At 45.9% G+C, this 14,419-nt stretch overlaps 1 protein-coding gene across 5 annotated transcripts in view; it reads right to left on the minus strand.

The window, feature by feature from the left end:
* Nucleotides 1-395: 395 nt before the first annotated feature.
* The window catches only part of mgat5 (alpha-1,6-mannosylglycoprotein 6-beta-N-acetylglucosaminyltransferase), a 56,866-nt gene continuing 42,842 nt past the window's right edge, over nucleotides 396-14,419 (minus strand). For 3 of the 5 annotated variants that reach the window (XM_076094296.1, XM_076094297.1, XM_076094298.1), the window contains 8 exons: nucleotides 12,337-12,428; nucleotides 12,086-12,144; nucleotides 9,861-10,010; nucleotides 5,230-5,376; nucleotides 5,024-5,140; nucleotides 4,137-4,211; nucleotides 3,737-3,894; nucleotides 396-3,300 (listed from right to left, as the gene is read on the minus strand). In XM_076094296.1, the coding sequence (XP_075950411.1) occupies nucleotides 3,102-3,300; nucleotides 3,737-3,894; nucleotides 4,137-4,211; nucleotides 5,024-5,140; nucleotides 5,230-5,376; nucleotides 9,861-10,010; nucleotides 12,086-12,144; nucleotides 12,337-12,428 (997 nt within the window). In that variant the 3' untranslated portion in view covers nucleotides 396-3,101. Of the gene's footprint in view, nucleotides 3,301-3,736; nucleotides 3,895-4,136; nucleotides 4,212-5,023; nucleotides 5,141-5,229; nucleotides 5,377-9,860; nucleotides 10,011-12,085; nucleotides 12,145-12,320; nucleotides 12,429-14,419 lie in introns of those variants that run through there. The other 2 variants (XM_076094299.1, XR_012954669.1) reach the window with 2 other exon arrangements.

Below are 14,419 nucleotides of genomic sequence, written 5' to 3' on the forward strand. Positions count from 1 at the left end.
TATCTTTCCATCCCGTCTGCTCCTTCCTGACTCCTATCTTAATCGTGCCGTTGAATGTTTTGGTGAGCGTGATGATCATGTGGAGTTTCAGGAGCAGGAGGGAGGACCTTTCTTCTATCACTGTAACCCAATGTGCACACTGCGCTGTGGGACTAGTTTGTGTGGTGTATTTATTTGTGTTTTGTCACATTTAAGGACTTTTATCGGAATACAAAAGTGGTATTTTAAGGTTGTGAGAACGTTTTAGCAAACGGGGGTTATATTTGTGCCTGAAATGTTTATGAGGCCCAAATTTAACTTGCTGCTCAGTATTGTACGACTTGTTACACACACACACACACTGTAAATACTGAATCTGTATTGCTGTGATGTAAAACAAATATTAAACCAGAGTCTTTTGTCACAGAAAAAAGGTTTATTTAAAAATAAAGTTATATCCCTCTTACTCATCAAGGACTGTGAAAAAAAAAAAACACCAAGTTGTCATTGCGTTATTCACCTTTCGCTGCTTGGACCACAACATCACCACCGCTCTAACTGACCGATTCAAACATGATCGAGGTTGAAAAAGAGAATACATGTTCATGTGACTGTAAGTAGCAGGTTTGCTCTTTTTTTTTTTTGTACAACGGAGACATTTGATGCTGAGGATAACAGAGACGGTTCTCTAGAAACCAAACGGTTGATAATCCGATGGACGGCATGCTCAGATTAAGCCTGACTAACAAAGTAAATAAGGCTTTCAGTGCAGCACAACCGGTTTGACCGTTTCACTGTCTTCTAGTTAGAACTCAACCATCCCCACTTAAAAAAAAACAAACAGCTTATTCCTCATTGATCCACTGGAGAAGAGGACACTAAATGACGTGTTTACATGGATGCTTCTGAACTCAAACTGCTGCTGGACGCGAGTAATCCAATTACTGTAAAACATGTACATTCTGAAGACTGTACAGGAAACATTTTCTGAGCTGAATGAACATCCATTCTTATAGTTACAAGGTTCTGACTGATTCAATTGAACTGATTTTAATTGTATTAACTTTAAATTAGATAAACTACGATTTAAATCCACGTGACCCAAAACACTGACTCAGGAGAGAATCCTTCAGCTGCTATGTGGAGTTAGATTTGGGACTGAAGGCCGTATCACAAGTGTTTCTATTTTTCTCCATAATCAGAACCGAACTAAACGGTGAAAAGGCACATCATGTTCTTTGAAACGCAAGATCGCTGACCCGTTTACAAAAAGTAAAAAAACAACAAAAGAAGCCGACGGTGAGACAGTACAGCTGGACGGTGCTGATTTACACGTGCAAACAGAAAAGTGATTGGAAATCAAAGCACAAAGTGTACGAGGCTCCGGTTTGTCCACCGCTGTCCATCTTTAACAGTGATGACGCTGAAAAGATGAAGACGATCCCCCGTTAAAACGGTTATTTAACACTAAAGATTTCCGTTTGAAACCAATCATGATTTTAGCTTTAGTAAAACATCAAATCGCTTTTTAGTTGTTCAAACGTTTTCTATAAAAATGCTGAAATGACCAGCGAGACTCTAAACGTCTTCTCATCACTGTTGAAAGCTGAACAGAAGCAGACAAAAGCCTCCAAACTCTCGTTCATACACTGAAAGACAAGCAAGCTTTTTTTCTTCTTTTTTTTTTATATTACTCTCCATAAATAAAAATCTATAAAATGGAAAAAAAGACACTCCTCCTATAAATAAAAAAGAAAAGATTTCCAGCAACACAGATAAAGATTTGTATACAAAATAAATAAAAAAGAAACTTTAAAACCCTTATGAACAATATACAGTGTTACTAATATCTTGTCAAACCTCATAGATTACCGTAGTGCATTTATTCCCCAATTCACCACAAGAACTCTGAATTTGACTTTTTTAAATTAATTTTCTTTTTCTTCGCAAATCTGCAGGCAAATAAGGATCCTAACGATTCTTTAAAGAAAACGAGAAGTGTGTTTTGTTTTTTTTGTCTGGCAGATGGGAGGCGAACATGGATCTGTGTTTAGTTATTTTTTTGTATTTAAACAACTTGTGTACGTTAAGACACGGACAAACACCTCTGTTAGGTTTTCATGTTTCTCTGCACGCTGCGGAGTCTTCGGGAAAACGTCTTCCTGTCATCTAGTAGTCCGCTACCGAGGACGGCCTATCATCTACGACACGACGTCCTACGACACGGCGACTCCCGTACGAGACAGCTTTAGCTACAGAGGACGGATGGCGTGCTGCGGAAACACAAAGACATTTCTACGCTCCTCTACTGGCCTTTTAGTAGAAAACACACGTACTCTATCCTCTTTTTTTTTTTTTTTTTTTTTAAATAAGACTGACATTTAAAGCAAGTGTGCGATTTAAAAGTGAATGTGTGAAAATGAAGGGGGCCGGTGACTGATCCACGACTGGACTGTCCCGTCTTCTACGGGCAAAAGAGGACCGCTGCTTTAGAGTCTGGGGGTACGAGTCAGGATAAAAATATCTACGATACAGGTCCGCTCTCATGTTTGTACGGACGAGACCAACGAGTTGGTTACAGTGTAAAACTGTGTGTGTGTGTGTGTGTGTGTGTGGTGGGGATGTGGGCCTTCTGGCGAGCCAGTCCAGTGCAAACCTACCAAAAGAATAAACAATTTCAGATTAGACCAAGGGGAGGTGGACAGAGGGGAGGTGGACGGAGGGGAGGGGGGGGGGGGGGAGGGGGGGCTGAGTCTCCTTGGTACCTCGCTGCCCTGAACCTGAAGAACAACAGGCAGGCGGTCACTGATTGGTGCAGTCTACCAAAGGAGGAAGCAGCACTCTTAAAAGTCTACGACGGCTCCCTCTTTGTTGATTCAAGTAATTTCACAGCACTTCCGCAGAATCCGGGGGCGGCGGCTTGCGGATGCTCGGGTGGGCTGCTTCACTTCCTGCAGCTGAGGGGGGGAACAATAAATATGATGGACATACAGTCTCTTCTGTCCAGACGTCTTCCTACTAAAGTGTGTTCGATGGAGAGCGGCACGAGTCTCAAACACTTGTTAAGTTGCTCCGACTTCATTCATCCCCCCCCCTCCTTTTCCTCGGCCTGCCTGTTGGTGCTATAGGCAGTCTTTGCACAGCGCCACCTGGCCCTTCATGTAGTCGCGGCACGGGCAGATGCGCTGCAGCGACTGGTGGGCGCCGGCGCAGCTGAAGAGCAGCAGGTCGGACTGGAAGATGCAGTGGCGGCGGGTCTCGCTGTAGGCCGGCACCACCGTGTCGGCACTGGACTCCACCGTCTGGCAGTCCACGCCGAACCTGAGACCAGAGAGAGAGAGAGAGAACCTTCAGTTCCTATGCTGACTGTTTATTTATCTGAATCAGAGCGAGAAAAACACACACACACACACACACACACACACACACACACACACACACACACACACACACACACACACACACACACACACACACACACACACACACACACACACACACACACACACACACACACACACACACACACACACACACACACACACACACACACACACCATCAGTCCTGGGCCCTCCGGTGGTATTAACACAACACTGCAGTGTATTTAAATTCTCCACTCTGGATGACAAACTGCACATTTCAATTCAAACCTGGTGTGTGCTGCCACCTGCTGGCTGCTTTAACAATCACAACTATAACAGAGGAAAGCGTTTATGTTCCCGTCTAAACGTCTAAACGTGTGTGTGAGTGTCCCACCTGGCCAGGTCCTTGTCCTTGTTGAGGTGTTGGAAGAAGGACGGCTCACAGACGAGCTGCTCCTCCTGGCACACCTGCTTGCAGGTGCGTCCCGGCTCGGCCAACTTCACCTGCAGGGTGCTGAGGGGGGGCCACATCACCTGGCCGTGGCAGAAGTCCTGTACAACACAACATGGAGTCACACTACTGGACGTGCAGCACGAGCTGCAGCACAGTCGAGACTTAAAACCATTCCATCTCGTATGACGGAGATAATGAAACCATTAACGTGCATGAATATTACAAATCCTGACGACAAAGACGATAACAAATCATGATACTGACAAAGACGATAACAGCTAGTTGTTGGGTTTTTTCTGCGTTTTACTGAGTGCTCTTCTCCAGTGTTCACTGTCATTACCTGGTTCTCAATGAAGGCGTTGACTCTCTGCAGCATCCCCTCACAGGTGAACTCATAGGGCAGGTAGGGCTCAATCTGATCGCACAAACACAAGACAGACTGATCAGAGGTGTGTGTGTGTGTGTGTGAGAGAGAGAGAGAGAGAGCATGGTGAAACATCAGCCCGCTGTCTGCCGCCCTTTAGAGTCCCATCGACCTCCACGGACTCTGATTTAGGGAAACTTCAAACTAGGAGGACCAACAACTGAAGCCTTTGTTGTGGCACTAAGTCACTCGCATGCTTTCTCCATGTCTTTGTGAGGAGGGGGAGGGAAGATGAGGAGGGGAGCCGAGCCGGAGCCTGGTAGGCTACAACTCGCCACGGATCACAGAACATATGAGGATCCGCGGGCTCGTCCAGTGAACAAGGCCATTGTTCCGAGTCGCTCGGCGGAACACGACACGAGGTCCCGGGCCCTTTAAATATGCATGGGCCTGGACGGGAAGACGGAACCGGATCTCTCTCTCTCTCTCTCTCCTGTACTTTAGCTCTGCCTCTGGCCTCTGGACATTTTTTTATCATATTTTGATACTTAATTAAACACTTCAGATGTCCGGGTTTTAGCTTCTTAACTGAGGATTTGCGGCTTTTCATCGTCTTACTGAGAGACTAAAGTGAATATCTTTAGGTTTGAGGAAATGGTGACGGCAGCTTTTTGACATTTTATACACCAAATGATCACTCCAGAAAGTTACCTGCAGACTCATTGATCGTGCAGACGGTCATTAGTTGCAGGTCCATTGCAGTATAGGTACTGTATACATCTGGCCAGCCTCACATGTACCTCTAACATGACATCATTTCTATCACAACGCAGACATTTCATGAGGAAGACCTTTATGTTTACCTTCTGGCTGAGGATGGAGTGGATGGCCGCCTCCACCTCCACAGGGTTCTCGATGTCCACCGTCCACACATGGGGCTGGCCGATGTACAACTCAGCATACGGGTGTTGAGAGGTCAGCTGCAGACAACAACAACAACGAGAGAGAGAAGAGGTTAGAAGTCACATCCCGAGCAGCAGAGTAAAAGACGCCTGTGAGCTCCTCTCACCTCTCTCATGGTGGGCTTTCCCTTGAAGAAGTCCGTGTTCTTGCTGCTCTTTGCTGGGCTGAATTTGGGGTTGAGGAAAGCGCAGCCGTTGGCGATGGCCTCCAGGGGGGCGGGACCCTCGTAGGGGAAGGACAGACCCACGAACAACTGCAGTGGAGAGAGAAAATATGGAGATTAGCCTCCACCAGGCGGTTTGATAAAAGTTAGAAAAGCCCACCGGCCGTGTTGAGGAGTTTCTGATGTCTGCTGATAGCAGCAGTTAGCCCTCGTTGAAACAAAACCTGTTATCAGCACAAAATACAGCAGAGGCAGCACATTGTCTCTAGAAAACAAGGGAGGAAACACAAGCAGGATAATGTGAGGACACTAATGATTATTCCTCTCAGGGGGCGCTGGATGTTTGGTGAGGAGGGAGTACCGAGGACACTTTGCAGATGCAAACACGCTGTCTGAGCAGCCCGATGGGACGGACCGCTTTAATACATCACCACCTGCAGCCCCTCGTCACCAGTTGCACACGTCTACCACTTGTGACCGCTGATATTGTGAAGCAAGACGAGGCAATGTTAAAAAGGAAATGAAGCACAAGCATTAAAGGATGTTTGTCTTAAAAACAAAAGTCAGGTATGAACCAGCTTTTGCTTGCTGTAATCATCAATGGAGTTACTCCCCCCATCACGAACTTGGAAGCATGTTAGGGAGGGATGTTTTCACAATTCGCCGTGTCGACTTATTGCAAGTTTTTTAAAAGCCGCCCGCACACTTCACAGTCAATACTGTACTTCTGAAGAACAAGCGGGGGCTCTATTAACAAGTTCACTCCTCCCGGATGGGGAGAGCAAATATTTGCAGGGCAGCTTGTCCACATGAGCGTGGGACCGGGGAGGGGTTGTGTGACGGTGGCCATAGGCCAATGGCTTGTTTGCTGGAGGGCTACAATGGCTAGTCTGTGTGTGTGTGTGTGTGTGTGTGTGTGTCGGATACACTCGAAAAATCAGACCTGGCTTGTTATTTTATGCTCCTTTAACTCACTTATGTGTGGACTTACTCAAACGTTTCTGTTTAGCCGAGCAGAGTTCTGCCAACAGGTGGCAGCAAAGCTCACGACTTCTTCTGTGTGTGTGTGTGTGTGTGTGTGTGTGTGTGTGTGTGTGCAAAACCTCCTCAATGCTGAGAAACAGTCGCCCCCTATTTCTAGGGAAGGAGGAGGGGAGGGGATGAAGAGGGGGGGGACGGAGGAGAAGCAGTGATGTAGGAGAAAGGACTGGTGCCTGCGTCTCCTCTGTGACTGTTGAAGATTGAAAACGAGGAATCGATAAGAATCCTTTCCTTCATCTGAAAGCTCCTCGTTAGTGCGCATTAAAGCAGTTTTGGGTCTCCAACGTGCACCGCAAGGCTTAGTGCCGAATGACATCCGGCTTGTAAGATCCGAGCCGTAGCTCTATTGATTTGTCCTCGCCCGTACAAACGTCCTGCCTGAGTGGACACTCGTATTCACGACCCACTGACAACCGCAAGCGCTGTAACTTCATCCACATCTGTGAAGCGAGGAAGGGCTGCTAACTATATTGATGTCATATAGATATTGTTATATTAGACTAGAGGTCTTAGGTCTTGGATATGCTAATATGGCATAAGTGTTGTCTTTTCCTAGTTTTAAAGGCTGCATTACAGTAAAGTGAAGTCATTTTCTGAATTTACCAGCCTGTTCTATCTGTTGATTTTACCCACTTTGTCACTTTATCCAAAATCTCATCGTGTAAGTATTTTGTGAAAGCACCAATGCTCAGCCCTACAATATGGATATCGACGTATTTGTTAGAAAGTATTGATTTTCTCCGTTATTACTCAGCTTTACAAAGATAGACGAGCAGTTATCTACCGCAGCGACTAAACAGACAAACAAAGAGCTCAAAATAACTCACTCAAAAGGTGATGAACTGCCACAGTGACGTCTTCAGTAGCTCGCACAAGCTGACGAGGATCACACCATCTATACCTGTGACTCGCTCACCGTGCAAATATCAGTTTATATTTGAGTTTGAGGTTTTCACACAAACGATGATCACATAAAGAAGTTGAATGACCCAGAGCGCTAATGAGGCTGCCGTGGGGAGTGTTTGTTTCCTCCTGTGCAGAATGAGGAAGGAGCCGTCACTTTAACTTCTACTTTGCCTCACACACACATCTGTAGTTAATGTATAATGTGGTGGGTGTGAGGAGGAGGACAATAAGAAACGGAGACAGTCGGTACTCGCAACGGAAGAGAAGCGACGTCAGAAGAAAGTAAAAACATGCGACGTGACGCTCTAAAGCTTTGGCCCACTCTTCAGCGGTTTGATCATTGACAATGTTCCTCTGATGCAGAGCAGCGTGTCGAGAGTTTATTTCAGGAAATTCAGTTTGAGGGAAGATCAAAAGGTCAGACGCCAACAAACCTCCTTCTTCTTCTTCTTCTTCACAGAAGCACCTCCACACTGCTTTCACAATCCGCTCTGTCAATAGCTAAACCCTGCGAGGCCAATTAGCTCAGGCAGTCTGACTGCAGGTAACAGTGAGCGCGTTGAAAGCCGGGCCTACACCGCCTCCCGTTCTCCCGTGGCTAAACTGTTGGGCTTTCGTGGGATTTAATTGGCCGTTCCCCCCTTTTTGGGGTTTTCCAAGCAGAACCTGCGCGCAATGAGAGGATGTGGGAGTTTATGCGGTGAGAGTTAACCTGCAATCCAGCACATCTGAGATCGCACTATGTGAGTGTTGCTCCCCTTTAGTCTTCAGTAAGTTCTTTTCAACACTTCACTGATCTGCTCCACTGCTGAATACACCTTAGCTTTTCTCCGTCAGCGCCTCCGACATCACCAAGTCCTCGGTTTTACAGCCAGGCGTCGCATGTTGAGAATCTTTTCGCCACAAAAAAGGGGTTTAAATCTCACTCCGTCATTTTCTCTAGAACCGTCTGAACCGTGATCTGTGGCTCTTTTGAACTTGGGAATGTCTGATGTCTGCCTCTCCTCTCCTCTCTGATGGGAAGGCATCTGGTTTCAGAGGCTAAAGAAATCGAAGCTCCCTCTCACTGCCGACTGGAGCCAAAAGACAGACTCCATCTTTCAAAGCCAGCAGTAACGATGGTTTTCACCTTCAGCAGACATTGCTGGCAGTTTTTTTTTTTTGAAGACCATGTCATTTTAATTTCATTCCCCCAACGGCAACGGGCAGCTCCATAAAAGTTAATGAAATTCACTCCCCACAGTAGTAACCTAGCGTTAGCTCCAAGGCCGAGGAGCACATCATTAACCAACTGCATTAGTTTGTAGTGTTACAGGTTGATGAGCGACATCTGTTGTGCAGTATTTCCTCACTGTTTGGAAGCCGGTCTCGGACGCTATCAGCTGAAGATAGCAGCTTCATTCTTAATTGGATTTGGAGCCCTAGCTAGCTATACCCAAGACGGCCTTACGTTAGCTTGTCATACTCATACAACCTGGACTAACTAGTTCTACACTGCAATACTAAAACAATGTGGTTGCTTTGTTTCCAATTGTTCTACGTGGATCATCAAGTTTTGCCTCAAGCGTGCAGCTTTAGCCTCGGTGTTTTAGCACCATATCCTGGAGCCCTTTAGGGTTCTAGCATTCAAATGAGACATGGTGAAGCCTTAAAAAGTCAGCCAGAGACAGAACTTTCAACCAGCTTATGGAGCTAATGCTAGCTTAATTAGCTAGCTCGCTACAGCTGCTAAAAATGGCTAGCGTCAGCTGGAAAAATCAAAGGTTGTCTGCCAAATTATGAGGAATTTTGAGTGGGTTTTCAGGCGTTAATTACAACTCCATAAGTTTGCATTACTTGTTTTGTTTCTGTTCTAATAGCTTCAGAGTTAAGAAGTAAAGGATTCATACCAGAGTCTTACGTCAGTTCGAGGTGACATGCTCTCCACATAACAAAGCTATTTTGTGTGAAACAGCTCGACACACATTCAGTGACAGTGCAAAGTGTCTCGCCGAGAGCTCGCTCCGTGCTGTACAACCCCGGCCTGGCTTCGGTCTCTGTGGCTGCGTCCTTGTCTTTGTGGATAAGAGCGGTTTGAGTGGTGAGAGGAGGAGACAAGTCCTGACGTGAATGGAGAAGTGCTTCTGTGGAGGGACTGAGACAAACTACAACCCGCCTCTTTCAGAAGAAGGCCTCCAGTCACACAAAGACAGTCTTTTCTCCAAACAACATCCAACGTCTCTTTAATCTAAGTTGAACTTTTTACTCTTATTCACTTGTATTTAGACATAAGTGGGTCGATAGGCCTTATGTTACTCAACATTGCCTTTTGTAAATCCGTTATATCTGAGCAATCCCCACTTTTTCATTAAAAAAAAGTGTCTCACACAGCGATTACCATCACAGGAATGTTCAGAGCAGGTTTTTATGCCCTTTGCACTGACAAACAGGCCGTGATTTGTGAAGAGATACAGCGTGTCCTCAATATTCTGCAGGTTAGCTGGGCCACAGTTCCAGGGAAAAGCGTGGGAGTCGGTTTGTGGCTTTCTCGGCCGTCTAATAAGCACCGTACCCTGACACTGTTATTTCCCCGAGGGGCCATTTTTTTTTTCTCCCGGGCGAGATAATTTACTGCTGGGCGGTCTCACCTTGGATTCTCGGAGGAGGAACTGCAGGTCTCGGCCGCTCAGGATGCCGTGGTTCTTGACGTAGCTCGGGAGGTGCATGGTGCTGGTGCCGTGCACGGTGCCGTGGACCTCCATGTAGCTGTGGATGATGTCGAGGTATTTCTTTTTGTCCTGGAACAGACAGGGAGAAACATTCAGGTTTTTTTATTAAAAGAGGTCCACAAACCAAAATCCTCCTGGAAACCACAGTGGAGTCCTGGAGTGAACCATTCTGGATTACATTATTTTGAGAGGGGATCCGGATCATTACTTTTGTTATGTGGCCCGGTGAACTTTTGTTCGAGCTACCTGACTGACCATCTGGCCACAAAGGTAGGCGGAGCTAAAAATAGCCCTGTATGAGGAGCATCGGTGCACACGATACCCTGCTGTTGTTTAAAGTCTACCTGATCTGTCAGAAAGATCCGATTCCTTTAAACCAAAAGTCAAGTCCAACGCTACCCTGCTGACAATCAATCTGTTTAAATTATATCTGCCGTGGCAAAAACCCAGTGAGGTCGAAAGTGATCATCTTTTTTTGAAACCATTTTTATGCTCCCAAAATAGATGTTTTTAATAGTATATCTCTTTCTGCCAAACAGTGCGCTTTCATCTTCGAGGGCACCTTCAATGTTCCCCAGACTTGACTGCAGCGGTTGCACTTTGCCTCTGCATTCTCTCACGTGTTTGCAGGATTAAGAATTCCGTCCGGGTGGTGACCGTCCAGCGGGCACTGAGGCAGAAATGCAAATGATATAGAAGATGTTGTAAAGTACTAATAGTGACTCCAGGGTGTTGCGCGAGTTGGGGCTTAAGCAGACCGTGCAGCAAAAATCGTAAAATTTCATAATGGCGTCCCCTAAAAGTGTCGACCGACTTGAAACATCAGGCCAACAGTTTCTTGGACCGGCCTGTGATGTGTTTACTTGAAACCTCTTCAGTTTTCCTGGCGATCGCTGTCAAGTTTGGTCGTAGGCGCCCCGCAGGAGCTTCCATTAAAAGGCCTTTGATGGTCCCCACGCTGAGAGTCACAGCAGGCCTTTGATTTTCAAAAACGAGGACATGACTGCCGCACAACCGCGCCAAGTTTGCACACAGAACGTTCACGTGTCTCCTGCCCCAAAACGCAGCGCAAAAACCCGTCCTTTTGAGCCGTAGTGGGGTACGCAGTGGAACCACAGCTCTTCAGGGAGGCAGTGTAGATGAAAGCTGGCCGTTTACTCCACAACGACAGAATGCCTCAAAGGCACCTTCCTCAGTACGTTCTCACACACACACATACTGGAATATTATCGATTACCAATAATTTCAACACTGACGGGGCAGCAAGGCCATTATTTTTAAAGGCTACCTGTTTCAAACTCACACACAACTCCTACACACGAGCCTTTGAAACTGCCTCATGGACGTGTGTGTGTCTACCTCAGTGCTTCCTTTTGGGGCTTAAATTTCAGGTAGCTGCTCATCAGAGTCCCTGGAGGCCCGGCTATCAGATGCCTCCAGCCAACCTGCTGTAACTAAAGCAGCCTGGTGTGTCTGTGTTTGAGAGCGAGAGCGAGAGCGAGAGCGAGAGAGAGAGAGACCTAATTAGAAGGTGAAATCACTACCCTGTAATCTTTTCACTCTGGGGAGCTGAGCTAGGATTTATGTGCATGTGTGTGTGAGGGGATTTAAAAATGAAGGTTGCAGGTAGGCAGATGAAGAGGAGACACACACACTAAACATCTATAGAAGGTGGTGCATGAGATGAGAAAAAGCCAATGAAAAAAGAAGAGCTGAGACGTCCGCACTTAGTGACGGAAAAGAAAAGGATCAGTAAACACTGTTGTTACTGATATGTTTTACATGTGTACCCGTCTGGAAGTGAGGCTAAAAAACACAATAATTCCTTCATGTTAATATTTTTGAATGCTTTAAGATAGTTGTTCCACTTTTACATCAGCTGATGCAAATGTATATACAAAAAGCGTCTGACACGCACATTTTGAAGTCCACCTCTTGAGCTCGTTTCGATTCTGGAGTGAAAACAAACGCATTACTAAAGTAAAGACATTCTAAAGTCTCTTAAGACAGCAGGATGTGTGTGGTGTGTGTATTATGACCGCTTGAGTGGCTGTCTGTGTGTGTGTTTATCTGCAGAAGAGGAACAGAGACTGCCCTTCCAGGCAGTCGCTGCCAAAGCTTCACGGTCAGAGGGCATCACTCACCCGGTGTTCCCTGGAGCATGGTCGCGCACACGCACACTTGTGATGGAATAGAGAACAACCTAGAAACACGTTGAGAGATGTAAAAATCCCAATTGCTGGAAACGAGCGACAGGAATACAGAAGTAGGACAACATGTTGTCATTTTTAGATCCGTTGTGGATTTTCTTTGCAGTTCATTATCCCGTCTTGGCTGTCAGCACACTGTGAAAAGAAGTTACGCGTCGGTAACACTAACTGGTGTGAAGACAGACCGTAAACATCACAGGACAGTTTATTCCCCCTCCGCGTCCTCGGACAGCCCCTGTGGATCCTTGCGCGTCTCCGACCACATGCAACGAGCAATCTGAAACCAGGAAGCAGATCGATTGCGGCAGCCTTGTACGGGAGCACGTGCTCGGGGAAATAGCTGCTTTAGCTGGAGAGGTTGATTGAAGCAGGAGGAGGAGGAGAAGGAGGAGAGTTTTATGACCTTATAAATCAGAGGGAATTTGTAAACCCCGGCTCGGAGAGGAAACAGCAGAGGCGGCGGCGGCTGCTTGCTGTTGGCAGAGGGGAGGGCAGAGGGATGGGTGTCCAGGGAGGAGAGCTCACAGGCTGACAGACACACAGCGAGGAAATAAAGGTAAAGGAGGTTGCTACCAACAGCTAACTTGCTAATGATCCCCTTTTTATGACTGCTAGCATTACAGCACTCAGTTTATTAACAATAAATGAGTCAGACGTTGCTACAAATGCATGTTAGGTTCACTGTTTGAAACCAGCTGATATCACAGAATAGCTATTCAATGTATCGCAGAGCTAATTAATGAAAGCTCTGTGAATGTCCTTCACAACAGCGCCTTTTACTGATTATTATCTTAATTATTTTCACCCTCCCTTCTGTGTAAATATAGAAATAAAGCAGCAAGCCTGATTAGCGAGTATGCAGCAGGCTTTTACTGTGAACGTCTCTCTATACGTTTGTTTCGGGGCAGAGCTGCAGGCCTGAGAGCAGATTTTGATGTAGATTTTGATGTAGTGATGTCAAGACGCTTCACTGCACATTTCAACGGAAACAATCCACTTGTCCGTCCGCATTCATCCACTTCTGTCTCCCTCGTGTTCATTCCTCATGTTCCTCATCAGCGTAATAGTTTCAGAGTCTACTGCAGTAACCTCAAAAGACGAAAAAGAGCTTTTTGCCTCATCGCAATGCAGACAGATGCACCTGGTTCTATTTACTCAAACTGCCTTCGGACATCAAACGCACCTCTGATCGTCTTCCCATCCGAAATAATATCCAACTGACAGACTCTGGGAGCCCAAAACTGGAAAATTCACTCCACCCATTCTTCAGAGAAAAACAACACACACACACACACACACACACACACACACACCTCTGCAGTGATGTCATAATGTTGAGCCGGTCAGAAATAACGGTCGTGGTTCATTTCAAGTGTTTTTGCACAAGAGTACTCTGAATCATCATGAATTCCATTTCTATCTCAGCAACCGTTTTTCTGAAAACTGATATTTCGAAACATCAAGTATTGCACATTGATCACGTGTGTGTACATAGGCTTATTATGGAAAAACTGTGATGAGTTATACAATGCATTAAAGAGGATGTAGCTGGATTCCAGCTGATACTCGCTGTCTGAGTCCTGTTGAGTTACCGCTGATGAAAACCCAACATTTCCTCATTTTGTTGCTTCAGTATAAAATAATTCATAGCGTATTAAATGTGTTTTATGGCTGAATTAGCATGGTGTTGTTAGCGGCTATTCTTCAATAAAAATACTCTTCTAATCCTTGTCTTCTGACACTGCAGGGAAGAAGAGTGAGCAGCGAAAAATAACAGGGGACTTCTATTTATAATTTAGGAATTTATAGGAAATGAAGTCGGTTAATCCACCGTTTTACAGCTGCCACTCCTTTTGACCACGAAATATATCCGACCACTATCGACCCATCACAAAAGTCCCATTTAAAAAGACTTCTGACGGACACACGTGTAAACAAACACCTAAACGGATGCACTTTAAAAACCCATTAGACGGATACCGAGAACCGCCAGGGGAACATGGGTGGTAAGTAGTATCCTGAAGCGCTTGGAGTGCAGTCAGGAGATGTTATTTACCTCAACGCCCTCCCACGCCCCATTACACATAACGGTGTGTATCCTATTGGAGTTTGGTGGCCGGCCAGAGCATGTAGAAAGTAGAGGAGGCGCCCTGTGATCAATGTAATGCGTGTCCCTAATGCGCATACGTGGACAGCGTAATCATCTCAGTGTAACAGGCTAAAGAGAAATAAATTAAAAAGCACACATGCAGCAGGTATATTATGATA

This window comes from Anarhichas minor, unplaced genomic scaffold, assembly GCF_050575085.1.
Source record: "Anarhichas minor isolate MPS153535 unplaced genomic scaffold, ASM5057508v1 ptg000018l, whole genome shotgun sequence".
In the NCBI taxonomy this organism is placed as follows: domain Eukaryota; kingdom Metazoa; phylum Chordata; class Actinopteri; order Perciformes; family Anarhichadidae; genus Anarhichas; species Anarhichas minor.